Here is a 26,453-nt window from a genome sequence, read left to right on the forward strand (position 1 = left end):
AAAATGTATACCCTTGCTAATCCCTTTTTTAAAAACTGTTTTAAGACAATGAAAACAAAATTCTGATAGTGTAATTTGTACTAATGCACAAATAAGAAATAGGAGTAAGATACGAAATCCACATACGATCAGATCATTTGTGGTCGGATTAGCAAAGCCATTTTACGTATGACTTATGTATGTAATTTTATTCAATTTAATCTTAGACAAAGGAGTTGTCCCACAGTGTTGGACAACCGGTGTTATTAACCCTATCTATAAAATAAAGGTGATCCTAGCCGTCTGGAAAATTATAGACCAATTACATTATAATTTATTAAGTTGCCTTGGTAAATTGTTTACTTGTATGATAAATAATCGCCTCGATAAATACGTTGAATCCAATAACCTTATTGGTGACAGTCAAGCTGGTGTCAGAAAAGGATATTCAACAACGGACAACATGTTTATACTTAACCATTTAATACAGTATTTGAATAACCGAAAAAATAAACTATTTTGTGCATTTATAGACCTAAAGCAAGCATTTGACACTGTATGGTGATCAGGCTTATGGCAATAACTAATTAATACAAATATCAATGGAAAATGTCTGCAACTTATACAGAACATATATAACAACATAAAATCGTGTGTTACGAAAGATTCAGAATATTCAAACTTCTTTCCAAGTAATATTGGCGTTTGCCAAGGCGAAAATCTATCCCCGCTCCTTTTTTCGCTGTTTTTAAATGATTTGCACTCCTATTTTACCCAAAATATAATGAATGACGGTGTTGATATTCAAGATCCTGCTCATAATGACAATATACATACGTTTCTTAAATTATCTATTTTATTATATGCTGATGACACAATTATCATGTCAGAGACAGAAATAGGACTACAAAATGCTATTAACACATTTATTGGAAACTAACAGTCAATGCCACAAAATCAAATATAGTTGTTTTTGGTAAAGGTCGACAACGGCCCTATGATTTTAAATTCAAAAATATCAACTTAGAGGTAGTAAACGAATACAATTATCTCGGGATTTATTTTAGTAGAACCGGTTCATATTAAACACAGTTCAATTGCTAGCTGCAAAAAAACATATAGCTTCTCAGGCAACACGTGCAATGTATAGTCTAATAAGAAACTCGAATCGCCTATCATTACCTGTTGACCTACGTATAGAACTCTTTGATAAAACAATTAAACCTATTTTGTTATATGGTGCAGAAATTTGGGGATTTGGTAACAATAGCATACTGGAAAGGGTCCAACTTAAATACTTAAAATATGTTCTCAAATTAAAACGATCAACACCAAACTACATGGTCTATGGCGAAACAGGCATGAAACCTTTATCAATTGATATAGAAGAAAGAAATATAGTTTTTGGGGAAGATTACAAACACCATTCAATAATACACAAGAAAAACTGTCATCACTGATATATCAAGTTATATATAACTTAGCACTTCCATTAGCTGACAGAGTATCAAAGAATAAATATCCCTGGATATATTTCATTAAAACGATTTTCATCAAATGTGGCCTGAATAACCTATGGCTTAATCAAAAAGTGATAAATCACAAGTGGTTAAAAAACAATGTAAAGCAAAAGCTAATCGATTTATTTTTAAATGATTGGTTGTCGAATATTGAAAATCCAAGCAACAGTATATTTTATAGAATTTTTAAAAAGGACTTTGGTTTTGAAAAGTATCTCACCAGATTTCCAAATAGACAGTTATTTTCATTCATCAAATTTAGAACAAGAAATCATAGAATGCCTATTGAAATAGGCAATTGGCGTAGAATACCACTCAACGAACGACTATGTACTCACTGCAATAACAAACTAGGAGACGAATTTCATTATTTGTTTGAATGTCAATTCTTAGACAATGAAAGAAAACAGTTTCTAAAACCTTACTTTTATAGACATCCCAATACATTTAAATTAGAAAAACTAATGAATACAGGCAGTAAACAAACACAGATAAATCTATATAGATTTGTTAATATTATTCTTTCAAAAATTAAGTAACTATATGCAATATAATGAATTGATAGTTATATATAGTGATTTGCTTGAAAATTTCCATTCATTATTTTGAGTTTTTTAATGTATGTATTACATATATGTACTGTAGTTATATGTTAATCATTGTCGATTTGCAGATTTTTCACAAACATGTATGTATGACATGTGCTGTAGTTTAAATTATTATAATTATGTAAAACATTAATATTGTCATATTGGCGTAATACGATGTTAGTAAGAAACAAGCTGTGATGTATTATTAACATGTCTCATGTCAGAAAAACAAAATATTGAATTAAAAACCCCTTTGACTTCCTATCATTTTGTTTCGGATGGGTTTTCTCATATATTAAGGTTTTCGTATGACTTTCTCTTCTTTTACAGTATTTCGTTCGCCAAATTTGATTAAATATATCAATTTTCAATTAGGCACACACTTGTAAGATAATCTTTTTCTTATGTACAAGTGATTCAAAGGTAATATTTCTACTATTGATACAACCTTATTCATTGAGAATTGTCTAAAATGTTTTCTGACCTCATGTGAATGACTCTCCGATACTCTTATTGGGTATCATATAAATTGTAGTTAAAAATTTACGATGTATCTGCCGCCATGTATGTATATATGTTTTGTATATGACCTCATTTACCATGTGTATGGTATGACCGAATAAACGGTGTTTGACTTGACTTTGACTTTAGTTTCCCTAAAGCATACATTGGTCAGCTAAGTAATTGCATGGTCATTAAATTCTGAATGAGGCAGTAATTGGTCATCTATATGCACTGGACCATGAAATGTAATGACCATACAACAATTCAACACCCCGAGGGGCTTTGTGTGAAATCAGACCTTTGAGGCTAAATGGACTATACAAGTTAATGAACAAATAATAAATAAAAATGAAAATATTACACTTATTTCGCCATTAAATGATTCATGCTTTTTTACATCATATGAACATTTCATTAGCAATAGTTTGCCTTGTTTTCCACAAAAAATGCGAAAAATCCAGATTAAAGAGAAATCTATTTCATTTAAAATGATCAACAATGGATTGGCAAACAACATTCTTTTGATCGTTCTTTGATGTTGTGCAGATAGTTTTCCACAAGCTGTGAGGCTAACATTTAAAGCTACATTTACAATTAAAATAATTGATTCAAACAATTGTAAATGAAACACCTACAAAAAAGTAATTTAATCCGTGATATCTTCTCGATCTTTTCACCAAAACAGAAAAAAATGTTTTTTACTCAATTCATTTCAATAAGCTGCCATTTTCAATAAGAATACACAAACATCCGTCTTTACGTACACTTTAAGGAGTATATAAAATAAATTAAACACAATAAGTCTTAAAAATTCTTTTATTTCAAAACTTTTTTCCCCTTCTTTGTCTATATGGTCAGCAACTCTACTCTATTTTTATATCGTCAGATAACTCGTGAGCACTTTAGTACGTGCCCAGAAACGTTCCGAAAACAAACGTACGAAAGACAACTCTGTAAAAAAATAGACTGTGTCTACATTATTAATGTCAAAAGTAACACCGTTTATTTTAAAACGAGACAATCATTATGGTAGAACGACAACTCATGTATTCAAGGGAAAAATTGACTGTGTCTACATTTTCAGCTCAAAAGTGCTTGATTTTTTTAGGAAAAAGAGACGCATGTTTTCAACCAAGTTCTTAAGTCTCCATAAATCTTTTACTCACCGCGGCCCGCAATAATTTTGAAAATTTACATCTCAATTTTTCAAATATATTATCAGTTGGCCAGCTCTCACTTTTCAGTGATTGAAGATCAACTTTATCACATGATACACATTTTTTTCCGGTGTAATCATGTATTTTTCTGTATTACACATGTGTCACATGTCATTGCTATATTTCTTTTGGTAAAACCCCCCATATCATTCCGCATGTTTGTAAACAAATTCATTGACAACAATAATTGCTTAGTTGCCTATATTCTAGCAAGTCATACGTTTGTTTCTCATATCGTAGTTAAAATGAAGATTTACTTGAATACCAGTAGTAAACTTTCCATTTAAATCTCAGAGGATACAATTGTGTATTGACATATCATATATCTATCAAGATGAATACTTTATATCGTCCACTGCAACATTTTTATGATAATGGAAAGTTTCTCTGGCGTGTATACCTTTCAGTTTGCAAACGTGTAATTAATCTTACTTTAAGCATATTATTAAGTGTAGTAGGAAAACTCATTACATGATATTTAGTATCAAAAGTTGTTGACTCAAACAAAACCAATAACGATCTTAAACTGTTCTTACACATGTATATGTTTTTATGTTATCAGATATGATCTGTTCCGGAACGCATATATTTCATGAGGGTAATACTATATATATCTTGTTTTAAAATGTCGTCTTCAAACATCGAACTGATTCTGAATGTGCATGCCAATATATTTTATTCCGATATGATTAAATGTTATAAGTGCTTATACAATTAAGAAAATACTGAAGGAGATGTTTATTGTCTCATTCTTTAAAATAAAGGTGTCGACCACAGTTGTCCCGGCTGTTCTCAGTAAGCGATCCCTTTAATTATCAGCTAAGATTCCTACCACAGCGGTCCCGGCCTTATCTCAATGAGTGATCGGGGGGAGGGGGGGGGGCTTATTAACCCTCGCCATCGGGTTATACCCATTTGGCGAGCACGCTACGTTTTACCGTATTTATTTCTACAGATTTAATAACATTTATTACATCTCGTCTTTAATCGTAGCGTGGGTGCTTTGGACTGTATATATATAAATAATCCTACACAGTATCATGGACCTATAGGTCCGTGACAGTATGTACAAATCTCTGGTTAAAAATTCAATATTTAAATAATGTCTTAAGAATCTATCACATGTATACGCATTAAAATCGAACACTTCAAATACATGATAGAAATTATACTATAATTTTTTTTCTATACAAACATTTTCGGCTCAGCCTACATTTGAAAAAGATGTCTAAATTTTAAAATTCTTTACAATAGTAAGTGTTTATATACAACGTATCCTTGGCATTATAACAACTAGCTAGTCAGATTTTTTTTTAAATGACAGATTTCAATGAGTGATCCCGGCAGTTAACATCTTATAAGGTCTATCGGCGGTCCTTATCCTCCAATAAGCGATCCGTGTTATCGCAACACCTCGAACGGCCATTATCTAAATGATTTGTCTATCTCGAAGCTTGCCAGAGATAGCCGAGTTGCTACGATAACGATCCCGGCAGCTATCAGATACCGACCACAGTAGTCCCGCTGTAAATATATTACCGATCCCGGCAGTAATTAATATATGTCAGAAGTCTCGGCTTATTCATAGTCCCGTAATATCGACTAAAATGCAATCACGGACCATTGACGCCAAACATACATGTAAATACACAAACACACAAGACATTATTACCATGATGCTAATGTCCCAAGAGAGAATGTGAACTTTTGCTTTTTTGGAATTCACAGTCCATGCAAATATTTTTGTCTTAAGATTTCATAAGCATCACAGTTCAACTGAATACATTTAGACAATGCAAACCATAAGTAAGATCAATTATAGTATATTTCACATTACTACATTTTTTTAAAACCGGATTTTTTTCCATTATATATATAAATCAACGTGGTTTAACGCAAAGTCAATTAAATGTGGTTAAATGCAAAGTCAATTTAAATAAAACACCAAATTCATTACAAACGATCCCCAAACACTTTAAAATATATTTGTTTTATAATGTTCCCATAGCAAAATCGTTTTTATGAAAATAATGTGTTTTTGAACGTTTTGAAACTGCTCAAACATAACACCTGCAAAAGACTCCAATATTGAAATTTGGTCCCGGGTTCCGGCAAATATATCTCCCCTGGTACTTTCGCAATCGGAACTCCTCGGCCAGTATTGGGAATTGGTCTATATCTCGAGTCTTGCCGGAGATGGCCGAGTTGTAACGATTGGGTACTTTCGGAGCAATAGGAACATCTCGGCCTATATTAAACAGGAATTGGCGAATACGAATTTTATTGGCGCCGCACTGAAGTGCGCGCCTATTATGGAATGGGAAATTATTTTAGTTAGTGGTAGGAGCGGCTTTTAAGTTGGTTGACAGTTGGGTTTTACTGTTATTTTATTATGATTAAAAAATGCAAATGGGTGGCGATTGCATGGATGTTAAACATGCCTTTTATGGTTGAATAGATAGTCTTCAATTTATCTTCAAAACATTATTTCGGAAGAACGACAAATAAGTTTAATAACTGTTCCCGATTCGTTTACGTTTTCCGATTGGTTGCCTGAAATATCTGAAATATCATGTGCCGGAAATGTAAAATGTGTGGACCGGTAATTATGTGAATGGGAATAATTATGTTTTATTGGCGCCGCACTGAAGTGCGCGCCTATTATGGAATGGGAATTTATTTTAGTTAGTGGTAGGAGCGGTTTTAAGTTGGTTGTCAGTTGGGTTTTACTGTTATTTTATAATGATTAAAAAATGCAAATGGGTGGCGATTGCATGGATGTTAAAAATGCTTTTTATGGTTGAATAGATAGTCTTCAATTTATCTTCAAAACATTATTTCGGAAGACCGACAAATAAGTTTAATAACTGTTCTCGATTCGTTTACGTTTTCCGATTGGTTACCTGAAATATCTGAAATATCATGTGCCGGAAATGTAAAATATGTGGACCGGTAATTATGTGAATGGGAATAATTATGTTTAATATGTTGTTTTGTTATGTTTACTGCATTGATTAACCATGAGGCAATCCTTTTTTTTAATCTAATCGATATTGGAATTAAATTTTCACCTAACTTTATTTGTTAATGTGTTGAAGGTGACATTAGTAAAATTTTATTACGATTGTCCCCGAGTTGTAACACATACCGGATGTTGCTATTTTTAGAACCTGAAGGTATTTCCCCGCTATTCATAGGTCAATAATGGAATTTCTACATCGTAGCAGTTGGAAACTCGGGTGATGATTTTATCATGAATATACGTTTAAAATAAGTAAACACTCAAAGTGCACACTGACAGTTGATTACGATACACCTAACAATTTGAGTCATTACAGTAAAACATGGATTATAAGTGAATTATACGCGTAAGAGAAGATTTTATTGCGTAATTAGTGACTCGTTTTGAATGGAAATCGGACAGGTCAACTTAACTGTAACATGAGTCATTGTTTGGTCCAAATTGATGTATCAAGCTCATTTTTGATCAAACTCTGACAAAACAACAGTTTTGAACAAATATCTTTTCACAAATAGCGATATAAACACTGGTCTGGATATACCTCAACATAAGTAAGCCTAAGTTTATCACCTTATATTTTGTTTTTATTTGCAGCATAATCTGGGATTGTAATACACTTGTCAATTGTAACCACTGCCCCGCCCACCCCTTGCCCTTGTTCCAGGAGTATACCGGGGACAACAGAGGCAATGGGCTGTGTTTTGACCTTTCAGGTGGCCCTGCAGTGCCTAGTGAATGTGGTTTTGTCTTCATATTAAAAATAGTCGGGAATGGGCCTCACATAGGTATTCGGGGTTGCGGGGCCATTTGGCAGGGATTTTACCAGCAGTGTGTCCCTGCAGGTCGGGTATTTTACCGGGTTTTGAGAGACCGGAAGTCAAAGTCCCCGCTATTCCGGACTTAGGGGGGGGGGGCATATACAATTGGCTGGTGCATAAAAACATCTAAATAATAAAAAAAAGTACTCTGAAAAATACCCTTGTTCTTTTTGTTTTAATAAGCACATGTCATTGCATTTCCTGTGACAATAAAAACAAAATTTAGTCTATGTTATATGGAGTCTGATGTTTGATGATGCCTGTGTAAGTGATCATTTTTTACAAATCCAAAATCAATCCTAAGTTATGTCTAAATACAGTTGCATAATTATGATGTTAAACTGATTCAGGTAGATTTATTTAAGTCGTTTCAAACTTCTTACTAAAAGCAGGGTTATTTACTATTATGAATGATCGTCATATTAAAGTACGTTTTAATTATATAAGAAATTAGATTTATCCATATAATGTTTGTACTAAACACGGATGAATAGTATGTTTTCTGACATTTTCCCAATGTCCATTAGAGGTGCAGTTCAAGATGGCATTAAAATGGGTTGTAGGGCAATTATTTTGAACAATGTGCAGAATGTATAATTGGTACATGTGCATTTGTCTTTCACAGTTGTAATTTCTGCCGGTTGATAATCAGAAGTTTAATTTCTTTCAGGTAGTCAACAAATTGGGGTTATGAAGAATTCCAGCCTGCATTAAATATGTTAGATCATTGAGACAGATTTGACATCCATGTCATCCACAAGGCAGTCACATCTGATAGAGATGATGTGAGTATTTCATATAAAACATATTTGAGTTGGTGTTTGTTGTTTTATAAACTCACTGTATTCAATAATCAAGTGGTGGTGGTGGTGGTGGTGGTGGTGGTGGTGATGACAATGATGATGATGATGATGATGATTTTATTGATAAATTTAGTAATTTTCTTTATATATTATCTACATGTATATATCAGCTTGTTGTTGTTTTTTAGCTCTACTGGCCAAAGGCCAGAAGAGCTTATGCGATGGTAATGTGTACGTAGTATGTGCATCCGTGCGTCCGTGCGTCCGTGCGGTCGTGCGTTCGTGCGTCTGTAAACAATTGGTTGTGAACACGATACAGTCTTCACTACTTGTACATTATCTAGATATCCATTAGAGTTCGGTTCCTTTCGAAATCTAGCCAGATCCGCCCATAAATGCCTAGATTATGGGCCATGAAAGTTTTAAAGAAATGCTTTCTATTTTTAGCCAGGTCTGCATGAGCGAATTCTATTTTTAGCCAAGTTTACATGTACATGTAAATTCAAGTCTAGAGTTAAGGGAGACAATTTGCAAGTCTAGGATTTTGAGAGACAATTTGCTTTTTGCTTCTGCAGTTGATTTTGTGAATTACTCTGCCTTGTTCTTGTTGAAAGCCCAAAGGCCATTTTTTAGCTTTAAGTTCTGTAGTTTGCGCATTCATCTTAACAAAATTGGTTGTGAATGTTTAAGTTATGCACCTGGTGTCATTACTGGCCACACCCAGGGTTCACAGGTTGGGTAAACATAAATCTGGAAAGGTTTAAAAATCTTTTTGTGTGTTCGTGCATCCATCTCAACACAATTGATTGTGAATGTTTGTTCAAATTGATCAATGTTGTCCTAGGATGCCCTTGACTTTGACCTTTTGACCAACTTTTTTAACTTTTAAAACTACAGAAATTTTTACTATGAGTACAGCTTTGAAAGCATTTTTTTTTGTCAGATGACTTTTACTTGGCACATATTAAAATAGTTCATGCAACTAATCTGCTTACAATACTTTCTGGGCTCAGATGTTGAACGTGCTACGTTTTCAGGTAACCCAAACACAAAACATAAACTATATGTCTGTTGCCTTTTACCCATACATACATGCTGTAGATTGATATGACCACAAAAGCCATGCCAGTAGAGCATAGGCCCTTTTGGGCCTCTTGTTTAAATAATGTCGAGAAATATTAAACTGTTTATATTTTATTTTGTATATGTATGGCAGTATTATTATCTATACTAATAAGTTAGAAAGGCTTTTAAAGTACTTTTTTTCCTTTACAGCACTAAACATTCTAGATGGGTAAAGAACCTGAAGGGGCATAAAAACCAAATCAGCATTGACTCAGCATTGAGTATTTATCATCTGTGCACACACTGCAAGTACAAACGCATGGGAACAGACCAAACTTCAAATGTTGAAGAGTGAAGACTTATTGTGAAAAATTCTAAATGTAAGAATACCATTGACAAAATAAAACAAATAGACATCGATTACCTACAGAGACTGTTTACATGTTATAATATTAAAAAGACAAATTAGTTGAGAACTTTCACTCTGACATTTTTGGAGGGGCATTACCGCCTACATGTACATAGTGTTCTTGTTTCTTTACATATTTTAATTTGAAAATACATTCATTGTTTTTAAATCTGAATTCTGAGTTAGTATCATACGTAAAATTCATTTATTTGAATGATTACAGTTTATGATTAAGTCCAATAAAGCTTTATCAATTTTTACAAGAAAAGGGTTGATTTTTAAGCATTTTATTAGCTATAAAAATGTATGGTTACATGACATTATGTATATTTTCTTCAAAATTGAACGGTAAACTATCATAAATTGTCTTTTAAATTGTTCATTAGACATCATAGAAAATATTTAAAATGATTTCAGCAGGTTGTCTTATTATTAATTATTTTTTTTATGAATTTATAAATCTGCTTTATATTTTCAAACATCGAAATACTGCTCTGTTCAGAAGACTCACAAGATCAATCCAAATGATTTTTTTGCATGTGTATCAATAATGCTGTTCGGTTGAACTTATGTTTTCTGTTAACTGAAGTTTATTTCACCAGAAACTGTTGTGTTTATTTCATAAGCTCTGATAATGTGAAACAAAAATCAAATATAGACAAAATATTTACTTTTCGCTCTTTGTAGCCCTTGGAGTTTGGGGTTGGGTGTAATGAAACTTAAATAACTTTAATTCACGGTAAAATATCTTCAAAATTTGGATAAAAGTCCCATAGTGTACCTTGATAATAACTATGTTGTCGGTGAAAGCTTTTATTAAAGTGTGTATAACTTAAATACCTTATTTCAGTTTACATAATTATGGCCTTTAATATTTTTTGTTTTCAAATAGATTTCCTGTTATATTGAGCTTTGTCAATTTTGTTGTTGTTTTGTATTATGTACAATTACTACTTCTATTTCCTAACTTAAATTTTTTGTCTCATTTGTCAAATTGAATTGGTACATATTTCATATAAAGTGATAAAACACACACTATTTTTAAAGATGCACTCTTACTCCCAAACAAGACTTATCACAATTAATATTATTGTTTTGATTTATCAAAATGGGTTGATAGATGTCAACAACAATGTTTCTAATGAAGGATTTTGAGTTCAATTTGCTAATAAGAATGAACATAAAACATGGTATTTCTGCCTTGTGATACTATAGAAGACCACAGTAAATATTTAAGCAATCACCAATCATTTAATATTTGTCATGCTTTCTGCTATTATAAACAGAGTCACAAGCTTGTTATAAATCAGTAAACAATATTTCAGTAAATGCATTATTTAGTAAGTAGTTATTGTTTTATCAGTCAATTTGATGTGTGTTATAAATACAATTATATCCAGGGCTTCCATTAAAGGAAGTATATTACTCCTTAGAAATGGGCTAAAACTTTCAAAATTGATTACTAGGAAGTACAAAAACTTCCATAATTTTGAAGAAAACCACCAAAGTAGAAAGCTTGGAAATTCAAAATATTCAAACCTTGTGTCAATATTACTTTTATGGTCACAATTTCAATCAGTCTTATGATAAAATAAAATAAAATGATTTATTATAATATAAGTCTTTGAATTTGGCAAGTTAAAGTTACAAATTACTTGATTTTTAACATTCTAATTGAAAAATAGTGGAAAAAGATATTGAATTCGGGAGATTTTAACTTCCACATTTCAGTGTAAAACTTCCAAAATTGATGGACAGGAAGTTTATACCTCCAGTTTCAAATTCTTAATGGAAGCCCTGTTATATGTATTGATTTCAAATAAGAGTTTCACTTTAAAGATGCTCATTTAAAGATAATGAACAGACACACAAAAACTAGACACATTTGATACTAATTGTATGAATGATTATTGTTTAGGTGACCTCTGATTTGTTTTGGAGATATTCATAAATGGGTGTTATTCTTTGTTGTCTTCAGTTTCTTATACATTTAAGGATTTTTATAATTGCTTTTCTGGTATATATTAATTTAATGCAAATGAAAACACACTTTAAAGTAGACACATTTGATACTAATTATATAAATGATTATTGTTTACGTGTACTCTGATTTGTTATGAAGATATTCATAAAGGGGTGTTCTTCATGTAATTATACATTTTGGACTTGATTTAGTATTGCTTTTCTGGTATATATTCATTTAATGCACAAAGAAATTATTTTAAGTGTTCAGTATCACTTTCACACATTGTTTACTATTATTTTGTGCATATTTGGCCTATTTATGCTTATGTGTATTGTTTTATTTCAAAACCTTGGTGAAAAATAGAAACAGTATTATTTCTTTCATGCATAGTCTGATACATATTCAGTTTGTATGCATTATTTTTATCATATTTGAAAAATTTGCCATTGTCCTATAAGACACATGCTTTTCTGTGTTAATATCACTATCAACTAAAAACATCCATTTTCAACTCTTCTTTACATTTAAATGGAGAAATTAACATTATAACTCCATTGACCAGTTTTTTATGCAAGTTGTCCAATTTCATACATTTTAGTATTATTAAACAGCTAAAAACATGGCATGTTATGTTATAAATGCATTTCAGCTAGTAAACAATGTTCTCTTTTTATATAACAGTTCAATAATTATGTTCTATTTATGTTTGTAACTTTCATACGAAATGATAATGTTTATTAAAGTACTACAAAAATTGTTATTTCATGTCACTTCTTCATGATGAATTCCCCATATAATCAGGAAACTTATTCTTCCCTACAAGTTGTCATTCCAGCATGGTGACTTTGCCCCCTCCCCCTAAATGATTAGAACTGCAGTGTACAAGAACAATAACTCTATTTCGGCGAATTGCAAGAGTTATTCCCTTTGTTCCTTTTCCTGTCCGTAGCATAACAAGAAAACTACTTTTTGGAATTTCATTAAACATCATTCAATGGTAAAGCACAACAAGAGGAAGTGCAGTGCACAATGATTATAGCTGTATTTTAGCTAATTACAGAATTATCGCCATTTGCCTCTTTTTCTTGACCAGAGCATTACTTTCAAAATACTCATGGTATTGAAATAAAACTTGGTATATGGATAGGTGGCAATGACAAACAGTACAGTGCACAAGCACCCTAATTCTGTCGTGTTCTTTACTGTACGACACCCCTAATGAAATGTTAAACTTGAAACTCTTCAATTTCAATGCTTTAGCCTATGTTATTAAGCAGAATACTACAAACACTGTGAGGGAGCAAAAACAATCACGTGACCACAAATGCGAACGACCACGGAGAAATTGAGACAACAAAACGTATGTTTTTGACGTTTTTTTATTATCTTGAATCGAATTAAAACAAGACCTAGTCCATGGTACGGCACATAATTTCCGATTTCATGTGGTATACTGTCTGATATTCTTGGTGTCGTAGTTTTTGAGAACATTCAATAACAAATTTGGAATCGAGGATGCAGACGACCACACATTTTGTATATCTTGCAAAAAACAATGATAAAACGGCTAGTTTTACCTGGTTCTTTACGAAAAACACCTATTCAAGCAAATATATACCATTTAGAGTACCTTTGCAAGGGGTATTGATGTTTTTGAAGGCAATATTAAAATATCAAATTATGCGAACGATCACTCGAGAATTTTAGGCGAACGATCACACTTTTTAAATTAAATTTGAAGGGGGTGAGAATAAAGCCTTCGTGATCTCAATGTTTCTTTCTATTCGCAGGACATTTGTATCCGCACAGGACGCACACACGTGTATAATCTTCTCGACAAATCCGACATGTCAACACCAGAATGTGACCGAGATTGTGCGGTATGCGTTTCGAGGCATTTGACCATTGTAAAGGAGATTATTGTCAAGTAAGATGCTGATAGAAGTCACTTTAGGATGTGTGTTTAGAATGAAAAGAAGTACCAAGGGCAATTTTCGGATGCCAAGATCTAACGTACATTTGATAGGGTTAAAACCCACCCAAATCCCATGATACCTATATCTCTAAGTATGTCAATCGTTAAACTTGTTAAAACACCAATTTTGGTATTGTAAGATGAAGAAAACATACATTTAATTGATCTCATCCACACAATTTCAGGGACCGTATGTTCGATATACGTTCGACGAAAAGTAAGAAGAGTGGTACAGTATGTTTGGATCGAAATTCATTACCAAAAGCCCTTACAGAAAAAATGCATTAAATGTGAACAGTTATTGTGAATAATATGTAAATATTTTGCGAACTATCTGCGAACATGTATCTTCTTCTAAGAATTCATTCGCACAATGCTCACAGAATGTTCACTTTTCACATGCAAATTAGATTATCTGCGAACTCAAATTGCAAACAAATTGTACAAATGGAGATCATTAAATGTTAACAACTTGCGAATATCAAATGTTAACAATTCGCGAATATTAAATGGTAACAACTTGCGAATATTAAATGTTAACAATTCGCGAATATTAAATGGTAACAACTTGCGAATATTAAATGTAAACAATTTGCGAACAGTACATGTAAACAATTTGCGAATAGTACATGTGAACCATTCGCAAACTATGAACCAATAAATGTTAACAATATGCGAACAATAAATGTGAACTATTGGAGATCAGTAGATGTGAATAACCTGTGATATATATAAATATATTGTGATACTGTGTGCACAACTTTTGGAGTCAAATCCTAAATTGCCATTTTGGAGTATATATCAAATGTAAGAAGTGAAAACAATTATTATACAGTTTATTCAAACACAAAGTAATTATTCATTTTGTTTTTGTCTACATACATGCATTATACCTTTTAACAAACAATTTTTGCTTATTTTTTCCAATAATTTTGTCTTATATACTTGTCAAAAAATTCCATTTAAGTAACTTACAGGTAACCATACTTATTGTTATAACATACAGTTTCAGTCATAATATTGCAGAAATGAGCTGCAGTAAGATTAGATTACCATATCAAAGTTAACAAAGTTAAATTGAAATTTTATCAGGTTTTTTTTAAAGTGTTATAAGGGCCTGCAAACCCCTGGCCACAGTTATGAAAAAGGTAGAACTAAGAAATAGATTGGCAACCTCCTGCCTTCATAGAATTAAAAGCTTAAGACAGTCAAATATTGATTTTGTTTTGATAACAACTTTATATTAACATGATTATAAATAGACACAGGCTTTCCATATTTGGCACTTGAAACCTAATAGTACTTCAATTAAACATTATACAATGTTCCTTACATTTTCTGTAACATTCAAAATGTTAAAATTCTTCACAGCTAAATGAAGGGTGTTCTATTGACACATGGAAACCTGTCTCTTTTCTGTGGCTCCCTGTCTTTCTTTAACCTGGCTAAACCCCTAAGAGGTTTGTTTACATAGTTATAGTAAATATCAGTAAGTTTCTAATTCCTGAAGTTTTCTCATACTGAGAAATAACGTTAATACTTATTTCTGAATGACAAATACTAGTCCAAACAAACAGCTCTAAAAGTTAATTAACAGGTTGTACAGTTTGTTCAATGCTTTGGTTGAGACTGTCAAGGGCACACTGTCTTTTTAAATGTCAAATCTGCTGTATTATCTGATCTTGTCATGTTAATACCACTGCCATTCAAGATCCATCCCCTTGATGCAGATTTCGGAAAGGAGTTCAGGTAACACAACTACTCTGGTTTTCATCAAGGTAAACTACACCATATCCGATGCAACAAACCTGCACTGCACAAAGCCAGGCCTGTTTGCTGAAAGTATGAATTGATAGAAATTATGTCTAGTTCAGTCATATTTTGACATCACAATAAAGCACACAAAAACAAGCTTATATAAAGATTTAGATATCATACTAGTGTTTTGACAAAGTGAGGAGTTTCTTGACTAGTTAAAACAGCATTTATTCTTGTTGATCATTGTTGAAAATTTGAAATGTAATATAGAAATAACATAAAGTTCACATATACATTCGTCCTCTGGCAATAGGTATGCAAAGTTGCATTTTATCAATTTCAACAGTTATTGAGTTATGGTCAAGGTTATTTTTTTGACATGTAACTGACAACAATTAAAAGGCTAACATCTTAAGTGAATACTCTTGAAAATCTAGGGCTCAATTCTGTTAGGTAAGTATTTTCAAAATTAAAGTACTCTACTATAGGGATAAATGTGCAAAATTTATTATCTACCTGCTTTTCCAAAGACCAAAGTGCCAATTTCGGCTTTTCTTCTCCAAACCATGGTACTTGAAGTAGTGATCATCATGCTCACAGCAGTGTCTGCTCCCTTCCCCGGCAAATCAGTCTCATCAAGCAAATTAACTGCTTGTTATCCTGCAACATTTGATACACGTACATCTTTATTTTATAGTATAAAATATAATAATGTATAAAACATGCTATTTTGTTAATCTAAACTATTGCATGATTTCAAAATAAAATATGGAAACCAGTTAATTATTCGGTATTACACAAAATGCCTTCTGATTACGCATCACATGATTGTAATGTGTGCAACCACAAATATTCTCCTTACTTGAAAAAAACTGTCAGTTAATAATTTAATTAGCCGGTTATTAATTTGTGAACTTAAGTTATAAATAACTAAAAGGTACCTGAGTGCTCTGCACATACTCCAAACTACGATGACGAGGCATTTCCATATAGTTTTGAACAGTATTGGACCAGTCGGTTGGGCATGATGGGGGAAGAAGACTGGCAGGGAAATGTTAACTGCAACATGGGAGGGTGTCGGACAGGGAGCATGGATACTGTCCTGAAATAAGATAGCAATATGATGCATATAAATACACTGTAACAGTTATGTTTTCCACAAATGTTATTCCTAGTCAGTAACAAAGTTCTTTATGTGAACATTCTGCGACTTAAATGTGAACATTCTGCGAAATGAAACCCCTTCGTTTGATAAACTGACATTTTATATGTTCTAATTGTGAACATTATGTTAACTTTAACATTTTTAAAGTTAAAACCGTAAACATTCTGCGAACTATTATTTTATTGTGAACTTATTGCGAATAGCAGTCCTAGGTGTGCGCTGATTATTCGCATAAGCTGCGAACATTCTGCGAATGATACCTGCGAATACTGGTGTTCACAATATATTCACAAATTGTTCGCGAGTTGTTCACAAAAAGGCATTCATTCTGTAAGGGAGGGGCACTGGGTGTCAGAAGGGAAATGGCGAGGAGAAATGATTGAAAAACGTTAGTTACATCCTAAATGGGATTCCTAAACATTCAATGTTAACTATCGATATGATCATATGGAACTTCTATTAATGCTACTGGGTAGTTCATTTATAGCGGGCGAATGACATGTGTAGTCATTACTCAATTACAAGTTGTTTCTGATTTCATATGTGCTGTGCCTTTATTCACTTATATGGCAATAATCAGTGTTATTATATGGCAATAATAGTGAAGAATAATCAAATAAAACTGATATTTTATAACGTTTATTGTCTTTATTTTAAAAATACAAACGGATCACAGTAAACACAGAGTATAAATTACATCAATATGAAACAGAAATGTCCGCATTTGTTTGTGAAACAATCACAATTATACGATTGATATAGCATGTAATACTGATCAGGCTGTTTACATGTAAAACTTAAACATACAAAAATAATCACAGAGCAAATCACAAAAAGTGAAATGAATCACCTACAATAATCTTTTATGCTAACCTATCGACTCAAAATAATACAAGAATTTACTAATAAAAAAATCGGAAAAAAAAATCACAAAAATGAAATTAATCACAGTGCAATGATCTTTTATAATAAGAGCTGTCACAGAGACAGCGCGCTCAACTGTTCCGTCGCTTTTAAATTTAGATTGCAAAGTTTTGGTATATATGCAAAACCTTAACTAGAATCTTTTAGTCGAATAATAAAGGGCCATAATTTACATTTTATGCAAAATTGAGCTATCTTACTTGATTAATTAAGTCTGTTGGATAGTTGGAAACGCCTGTCTGAAGTTTCAATGCAATACATGTATTTGCTGAGATAATGACTTAAAGGTGCTTACATGCAAAACCTTAACCAAAGTTTGACGCTAGGGTGAGTAGGATAGCTCTCGTTAGTCTTCGAATAGTCGAGCTAAAAACCCATCGCCTCAAACAAAAGCAAGAATTTACTAAAACAGATCTGAAAATGCCTTCCTGGTTATGTACATACGGCGATTACTTTTCAAAAACAAAATATTGTTAGAAAATACAATAAGTTTTCTAATAATATATGTGTTGTTTCGTGCTGCCGCAGTGTTGAAATGTTCGAAAGGACCTTGCCACAATATCTGCAGACCTGAGGTTGTCGACTCTCCATCTAAAAGATATATTATACACATTAACAAATTAAGTAGCTTTATCCGCACTCTTATCAAAATTAGATTAAAAAGTGTGGTCGTTCGCCTAAAATTCTCGAGTGTGGTCGTTCACATAATTTAATATTGTACGATTTCTTTCAAAAACATCATTTCGCCTTGAAAATTTATTGAAAATGGTATATATTTACTGTTTATATATCTTTTTGTAAAGAACCAGTTGAAATTAGCCGATTCATCATTGTTCTTTTGCAAGATAAACAAAACGTGTAGTCGTCTGCATCGCCGATTCCAAATTTGTTTTTGAATGTTCTCAAAAACTACAACATCAAGAATAACAGACAGTTTACCACATGAAAGCGGAAATCATATGGCGTACCATGGGCTAGGTATTGTTTTAATTTGATTCAATTTAGTAAAGAAAATATACACAAACATACCTTTTGTTGTGTCAAGATCGCCGTGGTCGTACACATTTGTGGTGACGTCACAATTCTTGCTCCCTCACAGTGACAAATATTTTGAGAATTTCATGGATGCGGTTCGATGCATTGTAATATGCTTGTTGGCCTTGACATTCCTTGTTTTTCAACATATAACAAATGCATAAACTATTAAACGGCGCCCTTTGATGCTTTGCATCAATGGTCTTTCTTGTCTCTATTTGATTCTATATCGAAGCTTGTCGGAGATGGCCGAGTTGTGGGCGATACTATTTCCCGGTCTCTCCTCGTAAAATCCGGTCTCATAATTCCCGGTTCATAACTTATGGCCCCAGGCAACGGATTGTGTTGCCGATGTATGTTTAACTAATTTGACAATTGTATTTGCTTCTATATGTTAAAAATATAATAAAAAATAAAACATTATGTCTTGATTTATGCAATTTGTAATATGTCTAAACTATTGATGCAATTTGTTAAATGTGTAGAGAAAGATGCGATGGCAATAAAAAATACTGATGTTTTTTAATAAAAAATGAGGACGGCTAGAGTATGAAAGTAACTTAGAATTGCCCCTTTTTTAATTATGTTATGTCAAAGTTGGTTTATTGTTCGTCCTCCTTTGTTTAAAAACAAACAAAAATTATATTGTTTAAGCAAGTCCAACTATGAGTGTGAACGGAAGCAATGTGTGAAAATTAATTTTTACAATTGGAAAAAAATCCATGTTTGCATGTCCGACTCATGTCGATACGATACGATATATATGTTTATTTCGTAAAACATTATACAATGTTCATAGCATGTAAACAAGTAAATCAATGAAGGGAGAAAAGTACACAAACTCATTTTCTGTAGCTTATAGTTGCAATGTTATAACATCCTACTATAGTAAGTATGCGTGTGCTAAAACATTAAGCTACTAGAAGAGTGTTTATTTGAAGTTGCGCCATTCTTAAGTAAGGAGCACATTACGTCTCCATTTGTCGTATATATTTTTTGTGCTGTTCGCTAACATTGAATACATTTGAATACCTTCGTCATTATTACACAACTTGAGCAAAATTCATTTTATTTGTCAACTTGAAGTTTGCAATAAATCTATAACTGTTTAAGAAATCTGATGCTAATTATTTTTGAATTTGGATATATGCTATTATCGTATTATTTTTAAAGTTTTTAGAGTCTTTGCATAACAATCATTTATTCTTTAAAATTGCCTTTATAGTAAACTACAATATTTTTAAGGTATGAACCAAACAGTAGCCGTGCTTGTGTAATCGGGCCAAACTTGATCGTGTAGAACATAAGGTAGATTCAGTAGACGTGGAGTTGGAGGGGGCCAGGAGAAGGATCGCAGACCTTGAACGCGACAAAGATAAGCTCAAAGACGATATGAATTATGTACAATCGCAGAGCATGAGGAACAATCTGATCTTCGGAAACATACCGGAAGAGGAGGGAGAGACGCCAGCGCGGACGGAGCGGATTGTGAGGGACTTTATTGTTGATAAATTGAAAGTGGCTCGCGAAGCAGTTGATAACATGCGGTTTGAGCGGGTACATCGAATGGGACAGAAGCAGAATCAAGCGGGCAGGAGCGGAGCGGCCGGAAGTGCCAATACAAAACCTAGAAGTATCGTAGGGAAATTCTGTTTCTTCGGGGATCGGGAACAAGTAAGAAGTAACAGCAGAAATCTAAGCGGAACGAACCTTTATGTTACAGAGCAGTTTCCGCCGGAAGTAGCCGCAAAGAGACGACGACTCTTCAGACGGGTTAAAGAAGAGAAGCAAGCCGGCAGAAAGGCATGGGTATCATACGATACTCTCTACGTGGACGGGAAGCAAGTGAAGGAGGCGTAGGACGGGCCGGATGGGCTACAGTGTCTTGTGTGGAACATTAATGGACTGAGTGCTGCTAAACGTGAGGACCCAAATTTTGTTTCTTTTCTTGTAAAATATGACATAATAGTTTTATCGGAGTCTTGGACTAGTAAATCGAGCAATGTCGAATTGACAGGTTATCATTGTTATAACTATTACCGGAAATATAGACACAGGCATGCTAAAAGGAATAGTGGGGGAGTGGTCATATATGCTAGAAATAGTATAAATGAAGGCATAAAAGTGGTTAAAAATGTTCATGACACAATTATATGGATTAAACTGGACAAGGGATTCTTTAAAATCGAGTCTGATATATATCTCGTAGCAGTCTACATGTGGGGCGATTCGTCACCCATTAACAATATCATTGATTCGGACCTTTTTCAGCGTTTGGAAGAAGATATTAACCACTACCAATCATTAGGTACAGTAATGATCGCTGGGGACTTTAACGCCAGGACTTCATGCAAATCAGATAGTATAATATGTGATATGTATATACCGGGTATAGATTCAGAGGATTATATATGTGATTTCCCACTTCCAAGATATTCGCGAGATAAGGGCAATAACGCACATGGAAATAAATTGCTGGACTTGTGTAAAGCGACTTCATTAAGAATCGTAAATGGCCGTTTAGGAGCGGACTTTGGTATTGGTAGTTATACATGTTTTAATACAAACGGTTCAAGTGTTATTGACTACTTGTTACTTAGCCAACACAATTTTAAATTGGTGAATAAATTTGCTGTTGAACCATTTAATATTTACAGTGACCACGCTCCTTTAGCATTTAATATTCTATGCAATACGCATGTTACTAAAGACATACCTTATGCATGTGATTATTTAAAATGGAGTGACGAAGAAAAAGATGTGTTCAGAAATGGTTTGATTGCCAGAACTACAGACTTTAATACAATACTTCAGAACACTGATGTTGATTTTGTTGTCAATGGTTTTACTGATATTATTCGTGAAGTAGCGGATCCATTGTTTGTCAAGCATGCTATGAAATACCCTTGTTTCGAAGAACGTGTTACTACGGAGTCGTCGAAATGGTTCGACCAGGAATGTAAAAATGCTAAATATGTGTATAAAAACGCTTTGTTTGTTTATAACAATTCTCGTGACGAGAAAGACAGGATTGAATTATGTAGATTGAAGAAACTGTATAAAAATATTGTTTCCAGGAAACGGAGAGCATTTAAGTTCAAACGATGCCAAGAGTTTGAACAATTAAAGCGTCGTAAACCCAAAGATTTTTGGAAATATTTTAAATCACAGAATTCAAATAACAGTAGTAATATACCATTAGAAGATTTTAAAACCCATTTTGAGTCTATGTTCACAGATATAAATTTTGATTTAATTTAATATGAGTCATGATTTTAATGATTTTAGCAATACTTTTGGAGACTTAGATTGTCCGATAACATATGAAGAAGTTAGTAAAGCTATTTCTGTGATTAAGATAAATAAATCACCAGGGGAAGATTTTTTGTTGAATGAATATTTTATTGAAGCCTGTGATATTTTAGGAGGCTATATTACGGAGATATTTAATAATATTTTAAATTCTGGGTGTTTCCCGACTGCTTGGACAAAGGGCATTATTATTCCTCTTTATAAGCAGGGAGATAAGTCAGATACAAAGAATTATAGAGGTATCACTTTGTTAAGTAATTTTTCAAAGCTTTTTACATGTGTTTTAAATCGGCGCATATCTAAATGGTGTGAGGAAAACGAAGTTATTTCTGATGCACAATTTGGCTTTAGAAAAGGCAGATCTACTGTTGATGCTGTATTTATTCTTCATTCTATTGTTAAAAAATATGTCAGCGCAAACAAACGACTATATTGTAGTTTTATTGATATGAAACGTTGTTTTGATTCCATATATTTAAATGCGTTGTGGTTAAAGCTGTATAGAGCCAATTTAGACGGTAAAATGTTACGTATAATACGTAGTATGTATCAGTCTGTTAAATCATGTGTAAGACATTGTAATAGTTATTCAGATTATTTTGATATTGCAGTAGGTCTTAGACAAGGGGAGATAATGTCACCGCTATTGTTTTCTCTATTTGTAGAGGACTTGGAATTGTTTTTGCAAAATAGAAATAATATTGGTTTAGAACTACACGATATTTGTTTAATTTTGTTGTTATTTGCTGACGACATGGTTGTATTAGGAGAAACCCCAGAAGATTTACAGATGTCATTAGATCGTTTACACAACTATTGTAATAATTGGGGACTAGAGGTTAACATAGCAAAAACTAAAATTGTTGTATTTAGAAAGAGAGGTGGTTTTAGGCATAATGAGAGTTGGTTGTATGGACATGAAATATTGGAGGTTGTAAATGATTTTAATTACTTAGGTGTTACATTGAATTATACTGGTGGTTTTGCCTTAAATACACAGACATTGTATGGTAAAGGATTGAAAGCTCTTAATATGTTGTTGTCAAATTTAATAAGATACGAATGTAAACCAAAAGTAGCTTTGCAGTTATTTGACGCATTTGTAGCGTCTACTATTACTTACGGGTGCGAAGTTTGGGGGTTCACAAAATCATCTCAGTTGGAAAAATTACATTTAAAATTTTGCAAAGCTATACTTGGTGTTAGACAGGCAACTTCTAATGTCGCTGTATATGGTGAACTGGGTAGATACCCTTTATATATTAATAGGTATGTACGTATTCTGAAGTACTGGTTCAGAGTCAAGAATAGTAATAATATAATCATGCATTCTGTAATGAGAGATGTTTTGTCAGATATTGGTGTTAACGCTGATAACTGGTTTTATAAGGTTAAAGATTTACTTACACGCTATGGTTTTTATTATGTATGGTGTAATGATGAACAAATTAATGAAAATCATTTTATAACTATGTTTAAGCAACGCCTTGTTGATGAATATAAACAACAATGGTACGCAAGTATTAATGAAAATAATGTCCTTACTGTGTATAAGGTAATTAAAACTGCACATGAGTTTGAACCATATTTAGATATGATATTGTCAAGAAACCTTAGAATTGCTGTTACAAAATTACGTATATGTGCTCATAATCTAAGAGTTCAAACAGGTAGATATGAAGGTATACAGAGAAATCTACGTATTTGCCAGATGTGTAATTTAGATGAATTAGAAGATGAGTTTATTTTGTGTTTAAGTGTTCTAGATTTAGTCAATTAAGACAGACGTATATAAAAAGATACTATAGGGTTAGACCTAGTATGTTTAAGTTTGTACAACTATTATGTACTCAAAATAAAAAAGAGCTATCCATGTTAGCCAAATACGTGTACGAGGCTTTTAAAATAAGATATGATATGTTGGTACATGTGTAGCTACATGTATTGTGATTATGTATGTAAACTTGTTGATATCATTATTATTTGTAAGATTCATATCGATGAATAATACAACATTTATATCGTTTGATATATGCAATTTTGAGTTGTTAATATGTCAAATATTCTGTAATAACAATCAGTACAAAATATCATACATCACATGTTTCCGTGACTATTATGTTCTTATATTTAACAATATTTAAGACAATATTATGTTCCAAAATAACTTTGTAACGAAATATGTCATATGTTATGTTAAACAACATTTAAAGTTTAGTTATATTAGTTCATCCATAGCTATCCGTTTATTATGTGTCTGCTTACTACATTGTATAATTGTACAATTCATGTATTTGTATACAATTTATGTATTTGTATGCAATATGTATGTTTATCACGAAAAACTGTATAAGTTTAAGTGAAAATAAAATCTGTTCTGTTCTGTTCTGTAATAAAACTGGCTAATCCGTTTCTCATGTCCCTAACGAGGGACATGCGCTAATTTCTGACACGGGGTGTATAACGCATTTACACCTTTCATGGTATGACATTATTGTGCATTGTCATAAACCTGTTATGAAGAGTTCTTTGACAAAATATAATAAGTATAATAATAATTAATAAACAACTGAAATATACGGAAGGCTGTTTTACAAATGAAATATAACATACAAGACAATATACAAGCATATTCATTTAAAGTCGTCATGATCGTTGGAACTACGATGCTACAAAATTATAAAAAGTAACAAATCTCAGATTATGATTACTGAAGTTAGATAGATAGATAGATAGATTTATTCGTGCATATATATGTCATTGTAACAAACCAAATATCTCATAAAGTTATAACACAGACTGAATAACAAAGTATTAGTGATGATATCTATACTAAAGCACAACATCATTAGAATGCTTTGGATACATACGTGCGTTAACAAAGATTTAATTCAATGTGACAAATATATAACACAGGATAACCCATTAAAGTTATTCAACTTATTTCCAATGGGGTCCTTATGACAAATATAATTATTTGCCAAGATCTCAGTTATAAGCTGTTTAAATTAGGTTTACTTATACAAAAATAACATGCATGTACTCTTGACCAGTTAAAGAATGATTAAATGTTTGATATCGAACTTTTACAGTTATAATGCAACCGACTGTTAAAACCATATGACACTTTAGCATAATATGACAAAAATCTTTGGACTGATATGCAAGATTAAATGAATAACAATTAATAAAAAAGGAAATCTTCCATTTCTGCACATTTCATACCAACAATGAGATGTGATTTCACTTCTTTTTTAAAAGTTTTCTTATTTTTCAATTCTTTTAACTTTATTGGAAGACTGTTCCAGTCCTGGATTGCTTGATAAAAGAAAGTATTTAATATAAAACTGTCAGCCTGTGGCACTTTAAAATTTCCAGCACTATGTCTACTGTTGTAAGAATGTGTGGATGAGACTAAAGTAAAATGTTCATGTAAGTATGATGGGCATTTGCTATTAAAGATTTTATGTACATGGTTTAGTCGTAGTTGCTTTATCCTATTTTCTATATTAAGCCATCCAATATCACTGAAAGCCGAGACTTTCAGGGAAGTTCTACAATCATAGCCATAAATAAATCTGACAACTTTGTTCTGAGTGACCTGTAATCTGTTCTTGAATTGTTTACATATACCACTGTACCAAGATGTCGATGCATAGTCAAAATGGCATTGTATTAAGGAGTTACATAACAATCTTCTTAGATTCATATCTAAAAAACGATTTTGTCTATATAAAAATTTTAGCCTAGAATTAACTTTACTGACAATATTGTTAACAATAGATGCAGCACTGAGATCATTGTCCAGTATATTTCCAAGATATTTAACAGATTGTTTAGGTTTTATGATATGGCCATTGCAGTTTACATTAAAGCTATCAACTTTTGTTAGTTTTCTTTTAGACCCAAATAAAATACATTCTGTTTTTCCAAGATGCAAAGACAGTTTGTTGTCAACTAACCACTTACTACAGTTTTCAAGTTCCTTGCCGAGTACATTACTAATAACAGACGGATCTTTGTGTGAGAAAAGGATAGCACTATCATCTGCATATAATATTAATTTACATTTTTCACTTATGCTTATACTCATATCATTGACATAGCATAAAAACAGCAACGGTCCAAGTATGCTTCCTTGAGGAACGCCACAAGAGATGTTCATGAATTCAGACGTTGTATTATTTACATTGACAACTTGTTTACGTCCAGATAAATATGATTGAAACCAATCAATTGAATCCACACCAATTTCTTTTAACTTCTGACATAGAATTTTGTGATCTACGGTATCAAACGCCTTTTGAAGATCCAGCATAATCATTCCTGTATATAGACCTTTGGAATTTTGTTCTTTTATATGGTCGGTCAAATGAATTAGGCAGGAGTCA

The 26,453-nt window shown here is 32.5% G+C and overlaps 1 protein-coding gene and 1 long non-coding RNA gene across 2 annotated transcripts; one reads left to right on the plus strand and one right to left on the minus strand.

Annotated features, from left to right (window-relative positions):
• Positions 1–15,137: 15,137 nt before the first annotated feature.
• Positions 15,138–16,722, minus strand: LOC128218262 (uncharacterized). Its single transcript, XR_008258345.1, has 3 exons — positions 16,568–16,722; positions 16,143–16,286; positions 15,138–15,704 (listed from the first exon to the last, which is right to left on the minus strand). It is a non-coding gene; the product is annotated as an uncharacterized LOC128218262 (long non-coding RNA).
• A 3,444-nt stretch (positions 16,723–20,166) lies between these two features.
• On the plus strand, positions 20,167–20,610 carry LOC128216180 (uncharacterized). Its single transcript, XM_052922755.1, has one exon. It carries the CDS (start codon positions 20,167–20,169, stop codon positions 20,608–20,610), a length of 444 nt encoding a protein of 147 aa, XP_052778715.1.
• Positions 20,611–26,453: the final 5,843 nt, after the last annotated feature.

The sequence above is a fragment of the Mya arenaria genome, chromosome 14 (assembly GCF_026914265.1).
Source record: "Mya arenaria isolate MELC-2E11 chromosome 14, ASM2691426v1".
Lineage (NCBI taxonomy): Eukaryota > Metazoa > Mollusca > Bivalvia > Myida > Myidae > Mya > Mya arenaria.

Coding starts and splice junctions, on each gene's coding strand:
- LOC128216180 (XM_052922755.1), top strand. CDS start 20,167: ATGAGGAACAATCTGATCTTCGGAAACATACCGGAAGAGGAGGGAGAG.